The sequence below is a fragment of the Sinohyriopsis cumingii genome, chromosome 5, assembly GCF_028554795.1.
Source record: "Sinohyriopsis cumingii isolate HCF-2022 chromosome 5, ASM2855479v2, whole genome shotgun sequence".
Lineage (NCBI taxonomy): Eukaryota > Metazoa > Mollusca > Bivalvia > Unionida > Unionidae > Sinohyriopsis > Sinohyriopsis cumingii.
In genome coordinates, this window is record NC_142965.1 from 92,508,303 (window position 1) to 92,530,123 (window position 21,821).

General features: G+C 36.0%; 1 protein-coding gene across 3 annotated transcripts in view; it reads right to left on the reverse strand.

The window, feature by feature from the left end:
- The window catches only part of LOC149799766 (uncharacterized), a 154,757-nt gene that overhangs the window by 11,707 nt on the left and 121,229 nt on the right, over window positions 1–21,821 (reverse strand). For all 3 annotated transcript variants that reach the window (XM_089959154.1, XM_089959156.1, XM_089959155.1), the window contains exons 3-4: window positions 8,134–8,555; window positions 564–668 (exon numbers count right to left, since the gene is read on the reverse strand). In XM_089959154.1, the coding sequence (XP_089815280.1) occupies window positions 564–668; window positions 8,134–8,555 (527 nt within the window). The remainder of the gene's footprint in view (window positions 1–563; window positions 669–8,133; window positions 8,556–21,821) is intronic.

Here is a 21,821-nt window from a genome sequence, read left to right on the forward strand (position 1 = left end):
GTATCGACCTAAAAGCTCCGTATTTCTACAATATTATCAATGATTGCATCCCTTATATTGAGCATCAAAAAGACTATAATCTTTGTTTGAAAATAGTATTCACTTAGTACATATCCCTAAGGTTCCATGAGCTGTGGTAATCAATGCAATTCTGAAACATTCCTACTATTTGCCGTTGGAGAATGATATATACTAAGAAGCAGTATAACTTGTATTCCCGTTGTTCCAAGCCCAATATATCCATTCAGAGATTCTATAGAATAAATATTGAACGCAACTATAAGAAAGATAAAATAAAACCTGTTGTAAAATGTGCCCCATTTTATCTTTACATAGATGTACCATGTCGATGGGATTTTTACCAACTGAACATCTTTGTATATTAGTAGGGAAATAAACAGCTGATAGTATAGAGGAAAACAAAATCAATAGGTGAATCAAGTTTACAATTTGAAAAACGAATACAAAAGCAGATTAAAATAAAGCCGCAGTTATGACGAAATACGACATATTCGTTTATTTATCTGCCTTGTAAGCTTTTAAACTTTAGCAATTATATTTACCTGGATTATCAACACCTTCCACGTGTAACCAGTTAAGTGCCGCACGTGAACAGGATATTTGTCAAAGGGAAAAATACGAACCTCACAGCGGCAGTAGCGTCGAACCTGGAATAAAGCAAAATGAACTCTTAAAGATTGCTTTTGCAATATTTATCACCATTATCATTCCCGTTGTTTTCTCCCATTTCGCTTTTACTTCCCCACAATGTCATCATCATCATTATCATCATCATTAGCATTCTGATCCTGTTACATGATTCGACAAATAAGATGTATGGGTACTCCTTATGCTGCCTGACATTTAACATCTGGAAGCCCGTTCGTGCTATAAACTCAAGCTTAAAACCAGAAAACATTTACGATCTGTAACCGATTATACTCAATATATAATCAGGATCATGTAAACTTTGCAGTATATACAGTTATATATTTCTATAAATGTTGTATCGACTGATACATGATTTATTTCTAATTTGTTATATTGTTTTTATTTATGGTTGTAATTTATAATGATTAAATATAGCTGGATTTAGTACATGCATAGATGTTAAAAATCATAAAGTTGCATATGATTAATAAATAGATGCTTATGTATGTGTTGACAGTTACTAATTATAAAATTATTAGTAAATATGTTTACAAAATTTGGCCATTTTCTGATTGGACAGATCAGTAAGGTGATATCTAAAAAGAAATAAGTTAATTCATATTGGATGGTTTTGCTTCTATCTGTAATTTAGTTTATGACCATATATTAGCAACAATACATGTATTCTGAATTTCAAAACAAAGACACACTGCATGCTTATTTGGAGGTATACAGCCCGAGTAGCAAATGGTTCTAATTGCAACATTTTCAATGATTACTCCGAAATACGTAGATCGCTTTTTGACGCGTTTTAAAAGAATTTCCAGTGCTATTTCCTCATGATATATGCATTAATGTCTTATCATAATGTTAAGATTTAGAACAGGAACCGTAATAGATGATGCTGAGAATAAAACCTGCTTTGAAACACGTACATCTAAAATCAAAGCTACATATTTTATAAGTATAGTACTGTTACGTAAATGGTAAAACATTTCTTCATAGAATACATTAGGAGTTAGCTTCCAGTACCTCTTAAGGTGTTTATTAATTATGTCATGCAATCACGTTAGATCAATCAGTGGTAGATCTAAAGGAGTGAAGGGATCGCCACCCCATGCCTGCTTCTTTTCAGTATACCAGGCTTTAAGATGAATTAAATAAAGGATTGAATAATTTGTGTTCACGTTATCCTTCTATAAAAACCTAAGACACAATATAATGACCAAGATGTGCGTCAAAGTTCTCTTCCAGAACATTCTATGCTGTAAGCAAACTCGGGTCTTTTTATTTAAATGTGATTAAAGAGCATTAAAAAATCAGATAGACAACAAAATATCCAAGGAAAAAAATCAGGTCTTGAACTTAAATGCAAATAAACATGTTCAAAAACTTAATAAGTCACGTCACGTACACACAAACATTGTATCTTCATTTATGAACAAACTCAGTTACACAATATAAGTTGAATATACATAATAATATTGATTACCAAATATGTTTACTTGATTTATAATCACCGCTTTAATTTAATTTTTTGTCAATAAACCGAGGATATGATATTTGAAAACAAAATAACGTTTACTACTTTGTCTTGGGGCCCGCTAGAAGGTTTCTGCTGTGACGTTCTGTGCAAGATTGCTGAAGGATTTTCCTTGTCTTGTGTGTAAGCTGGCACAGATCGTACACTAAATATTTTAATTTAAATATATTGTGACTGATAATATATCAACAATTAGAAGAGTCCACGATAAGTGTCAACATCGTTTCGTTAGTAAAGATCAAATATGTGACAGAGCTGTATTTATAGGGTTCATTGACTACTTTAGCAAAAGCAATAACAAGGAAGTAGCTCCTTGTACTTTGTTGCCGATAATCCCGACTGTGTATATTTCGCTAGGCTCAATTGGTGGCAAATACTGATATCTGTTCCTGTGTTGCAAGAACTGATATCATGTATCAATATTGAATATTACTCAGTTATAGCAATACTAATAAATACGGCACATACACAGCAAGCACGTTTATTGCGAGACGAGTTGCAAACATTAAGAGGGTTTTATCTTACGCTACGAGCCCCACAGCACTGCATCATCTATCTGATAAGAGAAAATGAGCACACAGTCCAGGTCCTGTAGCCACATTTATGTCGCTTTGCCTCTTTTCTTGACTCCTTTGATCAACACACCATATTGCAGTAGGCTTCGTCTATCCTTCAAACTCTAAACTTTAATTAATACACTCACTTCAGTGACACAAAAGACGATTTTGAAGTCAACGAAGCTGTGGACGCTTTCAAGTAAATTTGTTTCAAAGAGGAAAACTTCATCGTACTAGACGACCCTGACATTCTTCCGGGATACCAAATTCTAGGCAATCGCCTGATCTTGAACAGGAAAGTTATCGAAGCACACGCAGTTGGTATTAGTGCGCTACCCATTGTTGCGAAAGATGACATGTTTGTCATTCTCATTATGTTTCTTTTTCATTATGAGTACAAGGCAGGGTTAACAGTAGTAGACAACCATGACCCACTAAAGACAGAAAATCGCTAGGGCAGAAAGATGAATAATACTCCCCTGTCTGTTTTGTCCGTCACTGAATCAAGCTTAAATAGAATTAGGCTGCATACAACGACCACGGTTGAACTCACATGGCGCTGTTGATTTAGACGGATTGCTTGTGCACATTGAAGTGGCATTATTTTCTACAAGAAATAAACCGAAGCCTAGATGAAGGAGAGCGAGGACATTTGGGTTATTTTCATTGGCCAATTTGCAGCCAGTACTGCAAAGGACTGCATGTGAAAGACACGCAAGTTGGCCGCCAACAGTGGTGAGCTGGATTTAATCGTGTGTAGCAAGACTGACTCGCTGGTTGTTTATTACAAGGTTCTCCTTTGGAACATCTTTATTACTACTGCAGCTCGCAGTCGCACTGCACGCACCTTCGAATTTCATCCTTAGCTACACGGGCATTAACATAAAGCAATGTTTCTTACTTGGGCCGTACGGGTTACACCTAACTCTACATATAGCTCGACCAACTAGTCCAATGGATGCGCTTCTCCAGCCCATGAAAAGGAAAATCAAATCTGCTACGAAAGAGCCGACTTTATGTGCAAGAACAAATGTCATGTTCTTTACGAAAGCAACGGTTTGCTGCTTTGGACAGTGGAGTATCAAGGATGAATATCCAATGACATCCATGATCGTGTAGATATCTGGTTATTGGATGTCGCTTGCCCTGTTTCGCATGAAAGATTCAACGACTACCGATAATTTGCTGGCAGCACCACGATTTTCTTATCGGGAAAATTGGGGCTGTGCTTATCCGTCAGTTGGAATGAAAGCAACTGACTCTTCATCGGAAATCGCAGGACACTTTAGCCACCCCTTATCAGACAATGTTTAATAGATACTGAGAACATATGCGGTGCCTGTTGTTCTAACGGACGTCCAGAATCTGCTTTGCTATGTATTTCCAACAGCTGTAGTACCTGCGTTTCCGCAAATTTATCCTGGATTGAGGTATGATGTGTAAATAAAGATATATACCAAAGTGAGTATGCCACAAAGCACAAACTATGGCATCTGGGTTGTTTATCTTGACTCTTTGGTGATAATGTAGCTACTCATGTCCTCCTTTTCTCAGCTTGGCAATTCTTTGTCCCCTTGGAAAGTGTTTTACCTACAGCAACAAAACCTTGGTGCTTAATAGTGGTGGCATTGATATATATCATGAACAATTCTTTGTTCTGACAGGCCGTGTATGCAACGACATTAAACTCGTCATAGAGGCTTTCGATATGAACTATGTCACTGTCAAAGACGTTCTGTCCAGTTTGTTTAGGCATGGAGCAGCTCTTCTGAGTGAGGGTCTATGTCACTTAGTAGTTAAACATGGAACCGATTAATCTGTGCAAAATATATGGCAGCCATGCCCCTGCTGTTGGAGCACAAAACAGGCGGTTTCAGGTGCTAATACCACAACCAGAGCTCGCGCACCAGCAGCAATGTTTAAGTGAATTTGCCAAAATAGTATCATTTGTGTTCCAATTATTCACAATAAATTTGGTATTGACGAAGGTTAGCACGTACCTATTGAACACCTCGACAAATATGGTCCAAAACGAAACGCCATCTGTAGCATATAGGACCAAACTAACAAACATTTCGTCAATCTCTCTCTCTCTCTCTCTCTCTCTCTCTCTCTCTCTCTCTCTGGTGAATAAATATGGCTTCTAAAGCCGCCTACACTATTGAAACAAAGTTATTTTGGTAATATCATTTCTCTTGTACTCGAGATGGCTCTAAAATGAATGTTGTATTGACTATTCCTTTCCCTGAAACGGTGGCTCTAAAACTGGTGATGCGTACTTGTACTAGTACTCATGTTGTGCATTGAGAGATTGTTCCACCCAATGTTGGTGCAACATTTCGGCTGAGCCGGGCCAGAACACATTTGATATGTTTTAATTTACGGTTCCACAACGTTCGGGCAAACTTTCCTGATTGGTATTGCAAAATAAATACGCTGGAAATCGTGGCTACTAAACCAAACTGGGCGCTCCAACTATGACAATTAGACCAATCTAGGATTTTACCCAAAAGAGAGGATTGTTTTGGTGTAAGAATCAAACATACTACGCCCATTCATTAACGTTTGGCAACTTCTACAGTTGTATATACCACTCAAACTAATACGTTCAACTGAAAATAATGTTTATTGGGAAAAGTGCATCCTGCTACAAGTTATTTATTTTACTTGTGAGTCCAATGTGGAGTCACGTACTGTGACACACGAAATTCCACATTGGAGCAAACGTGGTAATAGTGTCATCTAGTAACTCAGAATACGTATTTTAAGCAGAAGATTATGTCAGGTAATATCATGTAGTGCACCATCACCGTTGACATGAAAGCAAACGTTTGACAAAACGTACTTACAGATTATGTCTTCTCGGGTCTGTCTTCGTTAGTATCAGTGCTTATATCACCTTGGGACTATCGACCCCGTTTAATCATGTCCCACATACTGAAATTTCGGTCATGAGGCTCGCAGTTCTAGCAGTTCTATCGCAAGCAAAGATATTTGTGTCGCCTGAAAGGTCGTGTACATAATGACCGACAGTATAGCATCAGTGAGCAAATAACCTCAACATATATACTTGGTTAATATTGCTAGGAAACAACGCAAACTATCAGACGACTGGTGTTTTTACCCTCAACAACAACAACTGGAGCACAGTACTGTCCCAGACACCAATTTAGTTAATCAATCTGCACGAGAATCATTGTAACTTAATGTGGGATACGGGTTCCATCAATATAAACGGGGTAGTACGGGCATATAATGACAGCAGTAATATGTCTGCCGTTCCCGTTCACGTCTCACACGAAAGTGTTTGAAAAAGCTTTGCGTCTACGTCTACCGCTGAAGACAACATTCAGTGCTAGGGTCGTCTCAACGAGAACGCATACATGTTGGGATTTTCGAACACTTGAACCATACTCAGATCTTGCAATTAGAACCCGCGCTATACTTTTAAAGGCAAAATAATATAGCCATGGGGGACCGACCATACATAGGCAAGAAAGACGAATCATTGTCAACCTAGAAAAATCGACGAAGTAGTGTTAGTACGTGACATGGACAAGGAATACAAACTGTGAATGTATATGCGCCTCCTTGTGGCTAAAACAAATATCCAAACATACTTACCGTTGATAATAAAGTATCACATTTAAAGATAGCTGATCCACAGTTTCATTTCATTTTAAAGTGCATGAAAGGACTTCATTCAGAAACGACAGTTGTGAGCAGATCGCAATGCGCAATAGTATGAACAAGCAGAATTAAAGAGCCTGCAAACACCTGAACTAAGGGGATAGGCCTTACCTCCTGGCTGTACCGGATCTCCTCAACATATAAGAATCTTTTTCGAACGTATGTAGTTTTCGGTTTTCGATTGACATTCGCGCTGGGATGTTGTAAATTATGGACACTATCTCTTTGCTGGTCGTTTCAATGGGTCAGAAGTTGGGTTGTGAGGCACAACGGCGGTTTCCTCTGCCGCGTTAATCTAGTATGTTTAATACGATCAACCTCTTCCCACCTCCACAATGCTGTGACAGAAAATGACAAATAATCTTTATGATGCTGGTCACATGTCAAATATAAAAATCAAATGATAAGCGCTTGGCTAGGGCAATTAGTTGTTGGAACTGACACAAAGAAGGTCCGATGTAGGGATTACATTGTATACCTTATAGTCGACACAATCTCTCCGAACATAAAATGGTGTAACCAACAGATTTAAATTTCCGTGCTTCGTTGTTATTTACAACATGGTTTCTAATAGCGCTTTTGTCATAAATACTTTACCGACGACATATTGGCTAGCGTCAGTTTTTCTATTTACTAGCTGGACGCAAAGAATCACACAAGTTGTTTCTCTTTGCAAATAAGAATATGGCAAATACAATTAAGTTTGTCTTAAAAAAAACCCAGCTCGCACCCAATTACAGAAAAGAATTTTTTTATTTGCGTAAACAGCTATATAAATCACATTATGAAGGTCTGCTATGAAATGTTTTTGAATTTTACTAATATTATGTAAAAGCGAATGCTTAAATTTTAAGTTTCATTTATTGTGCCAACATTTTGCCACACCGAAGGTGAAACAACATGAGCATACGAATAACATCCTTCCCGATTGGAAGTCGTATATACATGTCTTGATATAAGCATCGTAGATATTCTTATTTCGAAAAGAAATCGGAATTCTCAACATATCATTGCGCGCTTTTGTTCTTTGTCGAACAGTAATCTTATAAAATAGGGCTACCATCGTTATATAAATTAGATTAGAAATATGTAATAGAAATTTGTATTATCTAACTTCCCTAAAATATAGTTGCTAGAACGAACAAATATTATTTTGCAAAATAGTAAAGCAATTAAATCTTTATTAGCAGCATTTATAAAGGCAGAAGCAAATTAATTGTTTTATTCTTGTATTGTTGCCAATTTTGTGACAATATATTCAGTTAAGAATTAATAAAAGAAGTATCAGAAGCGTAAGTGACAGTAGATGAAGTTTGATTTAATTAAGTGCATTAAGACAAAGCAACATAAGTAGGTTATTTAGTGCCGAACCAACTGGAATAAAATGCCTTGTTGAAAGATACACCAGGGTGGCTGTACCTGGTTGGACCGATTGGAAGGATTCACATCCGGATCATTTCGGATGTGAGGCGGGCTCGCTAGTCACTGATCCAACCTTGCTCTCCGGTATATGCAGTACTAAATGAAGTACCAGATAAAATATGCAAATGAAGCAGCACTAAAAGCATCCGAAGCTATACTTGTTGCTCCTTTAGTAGAAGTAGTTATAACAACATCAGTTGTAATGTAGTTTATGGTGTTATTGTGGTGATTAGTAGAAGAGATAGTACCGGAATTTAAAACATAGCATACCTGATTTCTTTCTATTTCATTTAACCCAATGTCGTAATATATTAGTTTTGCGTTGTTAAATTTTGCCAAGATTTTGTTGTGAAAGTCACGTAACATCGCTTGAGATTCGAGGTAATGGTTTGAAGATGCGCCAGTGACGAAAACCGGAAGTTTTGGGACTACCATGGATTTAAATGGCTGTAAAAGGCCAAAGTCTGCCAGATATGGAACCGATGTTCCGTTGGGATACTGTTGAACTATTTTCTTGTTTTCCTCAAACGTGGGTGCAAATTTACTTTCACTCCAACAAGTCAAGTTGCTGGTGACATTGTAACTTTGGTACGTCCATGCTACAGGCAACTCGGATATGAGTTTTATATCTTTTCTTTTGGAATGCCTCTGAAGAGATGCTTCGAACAGGTTCATTTCTGCAGATCTTACTTCTGAAATGTAAAAGTCTCATATTACCGATACGAAATCAAAGACACAGACGAGGATCACCAAACCATATATAAGGCAGCTAAAATTATAACAACTAAACCGTGTAGTACATATGTCACGGTTAAGTACTTCTGCATTGATATATGTTACGCATGGGCACACATGAATTCGTTACCCGTTACATTAATCGTTCAATGCATGCAGCGTATAATTATATTAAATTCGTCTGTTCAGTTACAACAAATAGCTGACTCGAACCAGACTATAGTATTTCTAATATAATGGAGTTGTATAACATAGGTATTGACTCTCTGTAGAATTTAGAATAAATTCTAAAACATCGGACAGGGTTACGTTTGTAACGGATAATCCAAGTATCGACTACCTCCAAGATAAACCTTATTCTAAAAGATATATTTTGTGAGTTCTTAAAACGTCTATATAATTAATAATCGTCGCTGATCGTTGGGCGTTCATCGTAGCATTAACGTATCGCATGACTGAATGTTAAACACACATCAGCCGCGCCGTCGTCGCGAAATTCCTTCTTTGAATCACTGATACGAGTGATTAAGGTCTTATTCTTCAGATCAACCAGAACTCGACAAATCAGAAGTTATTCTGTCAAGATCAAATATTCATTGAGAATTCTTAATCAAATATAATCTCGTAAATTCCTCCATTGTTATAATTAAGGCAGAACTATTTTTAATAGAAGTTTAGTTTATAATATATAATGATTCAGCAAAGAATAACTGTAGTTGTAACGAACCCAGCGTAAAAGAAATTTGTGGATACCAATTACAAAGCGTGCAAACAGAGTGTCATTACCAAAACCTTGTTTAAAATGTAGCAAGGGAGTCCGGGGGAAAACGCATTTGTGAGTATAATACGTTAGTGAAAAAAACAGAGAACTGAAACGATATCATATTTTTAAAAAAAACGCCGATGAATCTCCCATAAAACGCCGAATAACATCTCGCCAGATTTTCACGCTAATAAAGTAAACATTTACAAAATTAATAATACTATATAAATGGAACAAAATGAATTTGTAACACATCCCATGATAAAAAATAATGAGGGATCTCGTGATGGTATCATCAGGAACTTTCAACTAAAAAAAAGAATCCTTATTGTCTCTGATACTGGGTATATCATGTGGGGAAATAAAATATAACTTTGTCATAGTTTTAAATATGAATGTTTTCACGGAATCATCGAAGATGGAATTGAGATCGATTATATTCATTCAAATCTGAAAAATATGTTGAAAACATTCACAAGCTATTATACAAAGTGAGAATTCTGCACTTGGCATTTTGGGGAAAATATAATAAATTTACAAAGGCAGTTAAATGTGTGAACGTGGATAATGGCGAAGAAAAAGAACGTCCTTTTATGAATATAGGTGGCAAATATTTTGATATTTGCGGTGATTCAATATGTCGCATATAAAATATACAGATGAGCATTTCCAAAGACAGACGCCGATACTACTTTCGCTTAATTCAATTGTATACTAGATGAAGAGAGAAAACTCTGTCAAGGATACGTTGAGAGATTAAAGAGTAACCTCGCTTGTATTTTATAATAATATTTGCTTATTAATTAATTATTTATGCTGGTTTTTCCCCATCATGTCGCAGATAATACAACAATATCGGTTGTTTCAAAGGAACACACACAAGGGTATCCCACTTCTGAAAGATAATTGTAAGACAGATAAATTCAACGTCCAATGACTAAGTCATTGCCAAAAGCAAGGGATATAACCCATGTCAGGTTTCTTACTTCCTTCAGATCTTATTAGGGATAATAGTTATCAAAAATGAGAAAAACTGAAAGCGAATAAGCCATGCCAGTTGTGTGAGCTACATTTATATTTCCTCCTTATATAGAATATAACACATATTACTAGTGGTGGTTCTCCATGATTGTGCTCTAAACTCAACACAAAAAGTATACATTCCCACCATGTCACCATGTGGTGGGTTCTATTTGTCACTGGCGGGGTTGTTCGTTGAAGGGTGTGCATAAATATTTTGAACGTAGAGAAGAACCATGTTTGTGTATATACATGCAACGTATTTATCAACCAGGAATGCTTCCAGGACGGCACAACATATCTACATTTATACCACATACATTAAAACTGACATAGATTTTAAAGTGTTGATATAAAGCAATTTGATGTACCGATATTATTATCAAATTGTGATCCTCCTATGGCGCAATAATACGCATTCATAAATAATTTTGGAACTGTGTTCTGTTGGGTCTATTTCTAATTATCAATGTTGAATTTCCGCTCATGAAATCGTAGGTGAGGTATAAAAATAACGATAAAAAGTAATAATAGACCTTGTTTTCTAAATGAATTTAACATGGTACACAATTTAATCTAAATCCCTTATTTTTCCATTTTCCCCTCCGCTCTCATGCACAAGGGACCAATTATGCAGAAATCTGGATTGAGAGAGAAAAAGAAACAGGGCTGGATGAAAAAACTTAAAACTGAAATAGCACTAATTAACCTACAATATAGTTCGTCATAATGGTATGTTTACATTTTCACTGGGACCTATCTAAAGTGTTTATAAAATAAATGATATAATGTAGATTTAATTAAATAGGAAAATATCCAAAGGCCACCCATCTCTCTCTTCTCATCATTGTATCAAGGTAGGGGCTAAATTCCATGAAAATACGAGAATAAACGATTTTTTTTTACGTAACACCACAGCGTCACTGGGCCTAGGATAAATATTAAGTCAAATAGACCAAAGAGAGAGAGAGAGAGAGAGACAGACAGAGACAGAGAGACAGAGAGAGAGAGATTGAGAGAGAAAATATTGTCATTAGTAATGTGAATTAAAACAGAATAATGACCTAGATGTACTTTAAATATATTAAAATAGTTTTATTCCCTCTTATTGGTTCGTAGTGTCGTTTAGATTATATTTCACATTTCATTTTATGGGCCTGTACGTCAATGCATTGATGTGGGTTTAGTATTCCAGAATCAATGTGTATGTATGCCTAGTACTCTTCTTTCTTCATTAAAACCATCTTTCATGTATAAATCAAAAGTGTAACCTATATTGATTTAAGCAATGTAAATAACACTAGAAACTCAAAAATGAAATCAATCAACTGATCATTATAAAATGGTGATTGTGAATAGGCAGCCAAATAGACAGACCCACATATTGTAGCAGACACACTCGACAAGGATATGAGATCATTCACCCAGTCAATCCAACTTCGTTCAAGTATCAAATATATCTATTTGCATGTGATATAAATAAAATATGTGTATAAAATGTAAGTTGTATAAATGATACACCACTCGTTGTGTAAGTTTTTCAAGCCTCGTTTTATTTTACTGAAACCTTTGTGCATCTCAATGATACAGCGAACATACTATACATACATTCTATATGTAAATAGATGTAAATAAATGTAAACAAACATGTAAACAGATTTATATATGTCAATAAATGTACACAGATGTACATATGTAAATACATGCCAATCAACAAATAAATAGATATGATCACATGTAATTATATGTAAATACATGAAAATAAAAATGTAAATAGATGTATATATGTGAATACATGTAAATAAAGATGTACATAGATGTATACATGTAAATACAGAGATAACTTCACCACTGTAAGTAAAATATAAAGATTGGCAAATTAAAACTTTAGCGCTGTAAGTGAGTCTCATAAAGCAGTGGTACTGTTCAAATGAGAACTTTCGCACTGTAAGTGAGTCAAAGTGGAGGTGTATGCATTCCCGAAATTAGGGGTTCCAGAATTATGTTTGTTCAGTAGTGGTTCAGGAATGCAAATGTATTTTTTTAAATCTGAAAGATATATTTATTTTATAATGAATTAGAACAATATTAATGTGATTATTTCTGCAATTCATAACTTACATGATAATCGTATCCCTAACTTGATCCTGAAAAATTATTTTTGATTTTCAATCACTGCAGGAAAAATGATACCCAGGTAGATGTACCGTCGATAACACAAACTGAACAATTCTGAGAAAATTAGATCAGGATTGCCACACGAATACGAAATAAAAAAGATTTTGAATTCACATGTAAGACAGTTGATTTTTTATGTGTGATTGGGAAAGAGAAAGTAGCGACGATGTCTAAAGAAAGTTAAATTTGTGACCCGGTTCTAATATTAGACATTCCTCCAATGATTCTGTTTTGTATTAAATATTGTTGTTTATTTTAAAATTGTAACAATCTTCTGTTTTACTGCTTGACTTTGTTACGTTGTTAGTTTTCCAAAGACTTTAATAGCATGTGGTAAAAGAACAAGAATATAATGTATCAGCAGAAAAGAATTGTATTCTGTTCTAATATTTATTTTTATTCTGATTATAAAAGTTTTAATTTTATTCTGATCACAATATTTGTTGAATGTGCACAATACAAAATTTGGTCTCTTGTAATAATATGTTCCCGTTGCAGCTCATTTAACTGTTTCCGCGTTAACAAACATTTAAGGATTACAGGTGCAGGACCTGTCTAGGGCTTTTTCCATGTCTGGTCTTCTTAGACATTGACTGGAAGAAACTTAGCAATTTTGATGATGATGCCTATGTTGATTTTTATCAAATTTCGCGTCGATGGAAAGGAAATCGAAGCACGTCTCGACAACGTTGACAGTGTATAGATGCCAGAAACCCTCTAAAGAAACATTGTCTAACTTTAGAGACGAGCAAGTTGCACGTGCCTATCATAACATGTGGTGATACATTGGTCAGCGTCAGACCATTGACATTATCTTGCAAATTTACCAGGATGACTTTAGTACATTTTACCTATTTTATTAATTTCCATTCGGACAGACAGTCCGTTGTCGACATGTATTTTCTTGCACGTATAAGTCCAGTTTCTGCCCGTGGTTATATATGTGTTGCTCTGATCATCTCCGACAAGACTATGTTGCTGGAATGGCCTGGCAGCTCGAGTTAGTGTCATAGATACACCTATGGAAAGCTAATAAGGTTTTATAAAATAATTGATAGAGTAATTAAATCTGTTACATTTTTAACAGAATAATATTGTCCTATAAATACGTTAAGGTTGGCCTTAACGAAAACCAATTATTACATTGGAAACGCAGTAAAATAAATGATTGCCGACTCTCATCGAATCTTTCTCCAAAATCATTAACTAGAATTGGCACCGGATGGTTGATACAAACTAAACTTGATCAGCTTAATGCTGCATAAGGACAGAACACCTTATTGACATTACAATTGTCCAAGTCCGAGGCTATGCAAATGCAAAATACCGGTGGAATACTTACAGTTTTGCAGCAAATGTAGCATTGGTATCGTCTGGTATTGTCGCTGTTGCAAAAGCAGCTTTATTGTGAGCTGTCGGAACTGCATCCGAAACAACGCCTACAAAGGCTATTAGTGGACAAATAAAAAAGGATATCAGGATTGATACTTGAATTACACGGAATGATAATCTTCAACTACCAAATGCAAATAGCAGAAAGCCACACCGTTAATCAATCTTGATTTACTCGCGATTGTAAATTCAGTCAAGCATTTCCGATGCGTCTTTATACAAAACAAACTAGCATCATGATTCCACGCACAATGGAATCTGGCAGTGTTAACCTGGATTTGACCACAGGGCCTGGAATGCATTTGGATGAATGCATATTATCATCCAAACATCGTTGATATTTTGATCACGCCGTTAACCAATCTTGATTTACTCGCGATTGTAAAATCAGTCTAGCATTTACGATGTGTATTTATGCAAAACGAACACGCATCACGATTCCACGCACAATGGAATCTGGCAGTATTAGCCTGGCTTTGACAACAGGACCTGAACGCAATTGGTTGCATACATAATTACACCAATCGTTTATATTTTGACTCGCATGGGATGGAAATTACCACTTGAAGTTGTTGATATTTTCACCTATGGTATCAGCATCCATTACTTTTTTATTCAAACTCGGATGATCAAGCTAATATGCAGTCATCTTGTTGCAAATCATTGCACGATCTTGCAGGACGCCCCAAACCACAAATGCGTATTGACTTTTCATTAAAGTACGCTTAACATGATGCAAAATGTCCATTAACATTTAAAGACGCTACTCAAATAGACGCGGCGCTGATGTGGATATGACAAGATAAGCTACTAACGCGGTGACTTTAGATTTGTTTTTATTAGACCTGGATATTGTTTATTTATTATGTATGCGTCTATTACTACATGTAGTCTCTCAATATTCAATTACTAGAATCAACACAATCATTGGAAGATGTGAAACCAAAACAATAGACCAAACAAAATACTATATTTTGGTCAGATCCTATAGACGACCCATCTAAAACATTTTGATTGGCAGGCTCATTTTCTTGTTAAAAGGAATAGAGAATAACAATAGAAATACATGAGATGAATAAGAGTTAATTCTTATTAACCATCTTTATCATTTGTTTTTAAGATTAGATTTTACTATTACATAGAGGTGATTGGTTCTGAGACGAGGTGACGAAGTTGCTGAATTAACCAACGACCTAACAAAGGATGACAGCATCAATATTATTGTTTTCCACCTGTTAATGTATATATGTGGGAAAAGTGTGTTAAGAAGCCGTTTTATGCACTGAGATAGAATATTGCTTAATGCCGAAAATAAATCAGCAGTTGGGGCCACCCTAATGTATCAATACCAACTCAGGACAGCATGCTACTATAGCATTAGTACGTACAAGTACTCGACAGTTGACCGCACTACCAGCTGACATCTAAACACTCAAGGAAGGTATATACAACGATAAAGTGGAATTCACCAGCAAATCCATTCCTGTTGTATTCCCAGTTAATTAGTTTGCACCAACAATGATTCAAATTAGAACGAGAAAAATCTAGCTTATTTTTAAGCACGGGCGCACTTATACTTGTAACCAGTATGATTATATGTGATGTCCCAGAACGTATCATTTCCGGAGATTTAAATATTCTCCAGGTCAATATTTTCCTATGATTGCTTGGCAGCTGTACAAGTAGAAAGAATTTTCTTTTAGAAGTTCAAGAGCTTGTTGCACTTGGCCAAGGGAGTCTTCAATTACAATACACGTTTAACTTCTTAGATAAATATAATGGACCATAGATTTCACCGACGCTTAAAAGAAATCCAAGAAGAACAATAACTGCGAGGTTAAATCACCAATACATCCGCGTTTCTCGTAAAATACAAACGAGCATATCTTGCCGACAATGATATATGTGGTGTCACTGCGGCAAGATATATTGGTCTTGGTATGGAGATAGTTGCAACGGCATCAACCATTACAGGCACCCCCAATCGGATTTGTGATCTGGAAAATATTAATAGTAACCGGTTTCGATATCAGTGCTGGTAAAAACATTTTCGATACGATTACATTCGCGAATACGCTTTTATTCAGAACTTCTGAAAGCTGCACAAAGTATATCAATCCGATTAGTAAACTGTACACAGTGGCTAACGAAAATAATATAATTAGTATGGTTTCTTTCGAGGCGTGTTCGTAGAAATGGTAAACCGCCGGCGACACAGAGAACCAATAAAGAACCTGGATGTTTTGATTGTACAGACAGTAAAAGTTGTTTAATTCCTTTAAAAACAAAACCATATATAAATACTAAAAACATGTAAATACTGTGTCTGAACTTATATGTTTTATGTGTGACGCCAGAACCTCACATAGGTTAATGCATAGCTGAACGATAATGCGAGGTTACCATACTATAAATTGTCTCTTTTATATCATGTGCAATTAAATGTAAAATTTCCTTTTATCATCAAATCCAGTGTATTTGTAATTAACATGGCCACGAAATGTATCAATAAATCTAAGAACATTTTCTTACGATCTTAAAAGCTCTGCTCTTGCACATTAATGAAACGATGAATGGAATGTGACATAAATTTCCGTATGCGTTAAACAAATATGCTATAATGATACAATGATTTGTACAAAACGTCAGTCCCTAATCCTCCCGCATATCACATTTCAAAAGAATTTTGTTACAGCTGTAAAATAATCCATGATTGTAAAAAATTGTTTCTTATACACGTAAAACTAAAATACGGACACTTGAAATATAGAAAACACGATTTTTACTAAAAACTTTAATTATCTAAGGAGGTATATTCCATTGCATTATAGCATAGTTCTGGCATTTACACGTGACAGTTGAGGAGGTTCTCTACACCTTTCTATCAAAAGAGCACTGAAAAAATGTGTTAATATGTTACCTTGTCTAGCTGTAATTTCAAAGATTCACTTATATTACATTCAATCTTATCAGGTAAAGTAAAATGAAAAGCTGAAGCTGGAGATTACTACATTAAATTTTACCTCATGATAATCCCTACATTAATTAGATAAATCGGCACGGTACACGTGTCGTTTTGTTAAATATTATTGTAACAAATTTGGAACATTTGCTTAAATTAAGGCGAATGTACAAGCAGACAATGCAACCTAGCACCTTCAAGGGTGAACAGACCAATTTCTGGAGCAGTTATTTTGCGAAAATAAAGCTTTCTATAAAAATGAACAGACCAGCGTCAATAACGCTTAATCAGGCAGGTGAACATACCAAAATTTAAGACCGAAATAATGCTTCCTATGGAGGGTAAAAAATATAACCGTCAATAACGCCAAAATAGTGTAACAGTCGGAGTTTTATAGTCTTTACAGTAATCGATGAAAGTTCGCGAAACACTATAATCAACGACACATAAAACCACCAGAATTACTACATAACACAACTGATGTTTGTTATTCAGCAAGTGCATTTTTCAAATAGGAAGAAAAGTAATTATCAATAGAAATATAATGGTTGCTGAAACTATCAGATGATCATGGTGCATACTCTTTGTACGTTGACCTACTGACGATTTCATAGGATGCATTTGCATATTTGGCATGATAAAGAGAAGTTGTATAGATCTGGGGTATTTGAGGAGATCATATTCGATTACAGGAGATGATATTTAATAGATGTCATCGATCCTTATATAATCCTGTTTATAATTCACTGAACATGCGCATGGTAGGTCAAGTATAGTATACCCGTACGGTGAGCGATATGAGTTACCAAATTACGGTTCAGCGATGGATTTTGGATACGTTTTCCATAAAGTAGTCTTTGTTTGACGATAATTTGAACAAATATATCCTTTTGTTTGGAAATAATCATTATTTTTGCATAGATTTACAGTCTCAAAACTAATTGGAATTTTCCAACAATTTTTCAACTTCTCCCACATCTAACGCTTTTTCAAAGTATTCCAACTTTCAACGGTTTTCCAGCGAATTCCCAACTATATGGTATTTAAGGCCCAGGAAATTTCGAATCTAGAGCCAGAACGCCAGAACGCTGGTGTGCAAGCAAGGAGACAAGATACCATCCAAAGCCCAAATTCGTTGGGTATGTACAGCAGTTTGTAACAGTCAGGTTTAAGAGTCAATATAGCAAGACATGGGTGTCTACTTTACTTTATTTTAGTTACTTATATAAGTTATTTAATATTTATTTTGCAATTATATTCAGTGCATTAACAATTTCGTATGTTAAAGAATTTTAAGATACACATAGATAATGTTGTAATTTCAGTATTTAAAGTAGAACTTAAATCTCTTATTATTCTAAAATAACAATTTCTTCACTTCTAATATTTCATCTAGGATCCATTTTCATGAGTTTGAAATATTTATGTATGTGGCAGTTAGTTCCTGTTCTTTGAGAAGATTTGTTTGCAAATCCCAGTTGTGTAAATATAAATTAGTTCGCCTTGACGTCAGGATACATTGCAGTTAGAAAACTTCGTTTAGGTGATCATTAGTGACGTTTTCTCACCACATATCGCCCCGTTGTAATTAATCGTGTGTGGTCAAGAGAACAAAAAAGGGTGTTACAACATGTAAGAAACTTGCATGCAGAAATAGATTCCACAGACAGCAACAGCCCAAACAGGACAGAGTTCATGAAAAAGCAGAGGGTCCAGCTGGAGATTTAGGGACAACTAACAGGGAAGTAGGAAATCAGCTTAAGACTGCATTGCAGGAGATTGCATCGATTATTGTAGACTCTATCCAACAGTCTAACAGATCTATCAATGAGAGTATTAGAGATTTAGCACATGCTGTAGCAAATGGAAATCCAATGTGCATCTCAGCCACGGCAGAATAGTGTAGGACAAAGAACAAGGGCATATCAGAGTAGAAGAGTCAACACTACAGATCTTCATAGGAGCATGTCCGGTTTTGAGTCAAGTAGTGATCAAAATTTACAACATTTCATACCAACTGATAGTTCAACTATTAGAAGCCGTTGACGTACATATGAGAGACATAAAAATGCAAAGTTACCTCCCTTTAATGGTAAGGAGCAGTGGAAAGTGTGGTTTAATAGGTTCAACGGAGTTGCAGATCGCAAGGGATGGACAAATGATGTTAGATTAGATGAACTACTGCCACGGTTACACGGAGTAGCTGGTGAGTTTGTTTGGTCAGCTGTCAAGGTTTGTACGGTCAAATTATGTAACACTTATTTCAGAACTTGACAGTAGATTTCGAATTGTGGAGACAAGGAAAACATATGGTGCACAATTCAGTCACAGAAATCAGAAAGCAAATGAGACGGTACAAGAATATGCGGCAGAGTTAAAATGTTTATATGACAAAGCCCATGCGAATCGCGATGTTGAAACAAGACAGGAAGATCTTTTACGTAAATTTTTTGATGGCTTCCATGATGATGGAGTAAGATTTCATGTCGAATTTGTGAAAGAACCAAAACACGTAGATGAAGCTGTATTCCAAGTAGTCGATTTCCTTGAAACAAGAAAGTGCCCACCTGGCCAAGATGGGTATCATGACCGTAAGCCAAGAAGACCAAACAGAGTTGTTAAGTGTACGGAGTCCAGTGAAACCAGCGACAGGACAGACACAACAGACGAAGAAGAAAATGTTCATTGGATTAGAAAACCTATGGTAAAACGTAAAACATTGAAAGGTTAGAGAAAGAGAGACAGACAGGAGAAGGGAAGAATTTCAGCAATATAAGATCCAAATATGGAGACATAAATAGGCAACCAAGAAATGTGAAAGGAGTACAATGTTTCAGTTGTAAGCAACTTGGTCACCTTTCAAGAGAGTGCCCATCGAATCCTAATAATAGGTGCCAAAATAGAACAGTTATGAGTCAAAATATAGTATACAGCAAAGAACGATTGGAAGTGTCACCACAAATACACCATGAAAGTGGCCAGTACCACAATCAGTGAAAATAAAGCCCTAGAAACTAAGAATAATCCTTTAAACTAGAGGGGGTCGCTTCTAGTGGCCATGAGATGACCCAAACTAGTTTCAGCATTGGCCAAGCAGGAAATTTTGAAGAAAACAATCACAGAAATGAAACAATAATTCTACGACGACGAACTTCAAGAACTAATGGGGTTTATATTGAGAGAAAGATTGAAGGAGTCAATCTAATTTTCACTGCAGACACAGTGAAAGAATCTATAAACAGATAGACTCAGAAAAGCGCCTTAGGTTGTGCAAATCATTAAGTTTAGCAGGTGCTGGGGGAAATCCTTTAAGAGAATATGGAAAAGGAATGTTTAGAATTGAAATAGGCTCTCTCGAGTTGGAAAAAGAAATCATAGTTGCAGAAATTGAAGATGACGGATTATTGTTAATTGACATCCTACAACTTGATGAGAGTGGACCTGCAGATATACTTCTCAGCAAAGGATTATTAAGATTACATGGAGTAGAAATACCATGCATACAAGTAGGCCTTGAAGAAAAAGTGCGAAAAGTTAGAGCTGCAGACCATTATTTGATACCAGGAAATTGTGAAGAAATTTTTGACGTCTATGTAGAACGCCATGACTCAAACGATTCCAGTCGACCATATGAAGTGATTATTGGGCCTAACATGAATTTCAAACAAGCGTAACCACTTATCATGGCAGCAACATTAGTTAATATCAACCTTTTGGTCACGCAGAAGGTCCGCCTACTTAATCCATTTTCCACTGAGGTTTCACTTAAACAGGATGCAGTGATTGGAACCGCAGAGACATTTCAAAGTATGGAAGTCCTAGTGGACTCGGAGTGCCAAGAACGTCTTGGAAATTGTAGTGCAATCAGAAGAGTGGAATATGGAGAGCAAACAAATTTAACAAGTAGATCTCAAATTGGCCCGGAACAGGAAGTTATGCAAGAATCTTAAGTGCCAGATCATTTGAAGGAGTTATTTAAAAGTGCAAGTGAACAACGATCAGAACAAGGAAGGATTGTAATTGCAAAATGCTGATAAAATATCAGAATACTTTCTCAAAAGACGCTACAGACTTAGGACAGACAACACTTGGTGAACATGTCATTGATACAGGGAATGCGCGACACCCATTAAACAACCCCCTCGACGTGTTAGATTAGCCTTCGCTACAGAAGAGCAACAAATCATCAAGCAAATGGAAACACAGAAGATCATTATAAAATTAACGTCACCATGGGCTTCTCCACTCGTGCTAGTTAGATAGAAGAATGGAAAAATGAGATCTTGTGTGGATTATCGACGGGTGAATGCTGTGACAAAGCCTGATGCATTTCCTGTACCACGTACACAAGACTGTCTGGATGCCCTAGCGGGAGCGACTTTATTTTCAACTTTTGATCTTACATCTGGTTACCATCAGATACCTGGGAAGAAGGAAGATGTACCCAAGACTGCTTTTGTTACAAAATATGGGCTGTATGAATTCATTTAATTGCTAATGGGGATGATTAACTAAGGCACCACATTCCAGAGAATTATGGAAATTGCACTTCAAGGATTACAGTGGTATACATGTCTAATCTATTTATATGATATTATAGTGTTTGGATCTAACTTTGAAGAACACATGTCCAGAGTTCAGATGGTGTTAAATCGACTAGAGATTGCTGGGTTGAAACTGAAGCCGGAAAAATGACGATTGTTGAGTGACGAGGTTAACTTTCTTGGGCACATGATTTCAGGAGGGGTACAGCCGAATCCAGACAATATTGCTAAAATCTTAGAATTTCCAGTACCTACAAATGTTACAGAAGTAAGGCAGATACTTGGAATGGGAAGTTATTACAGATGATTTGTTAAGAATTATGCTGCTTTAGTCAAGCCACTAACAAAGTTAACAAAGAAGGGT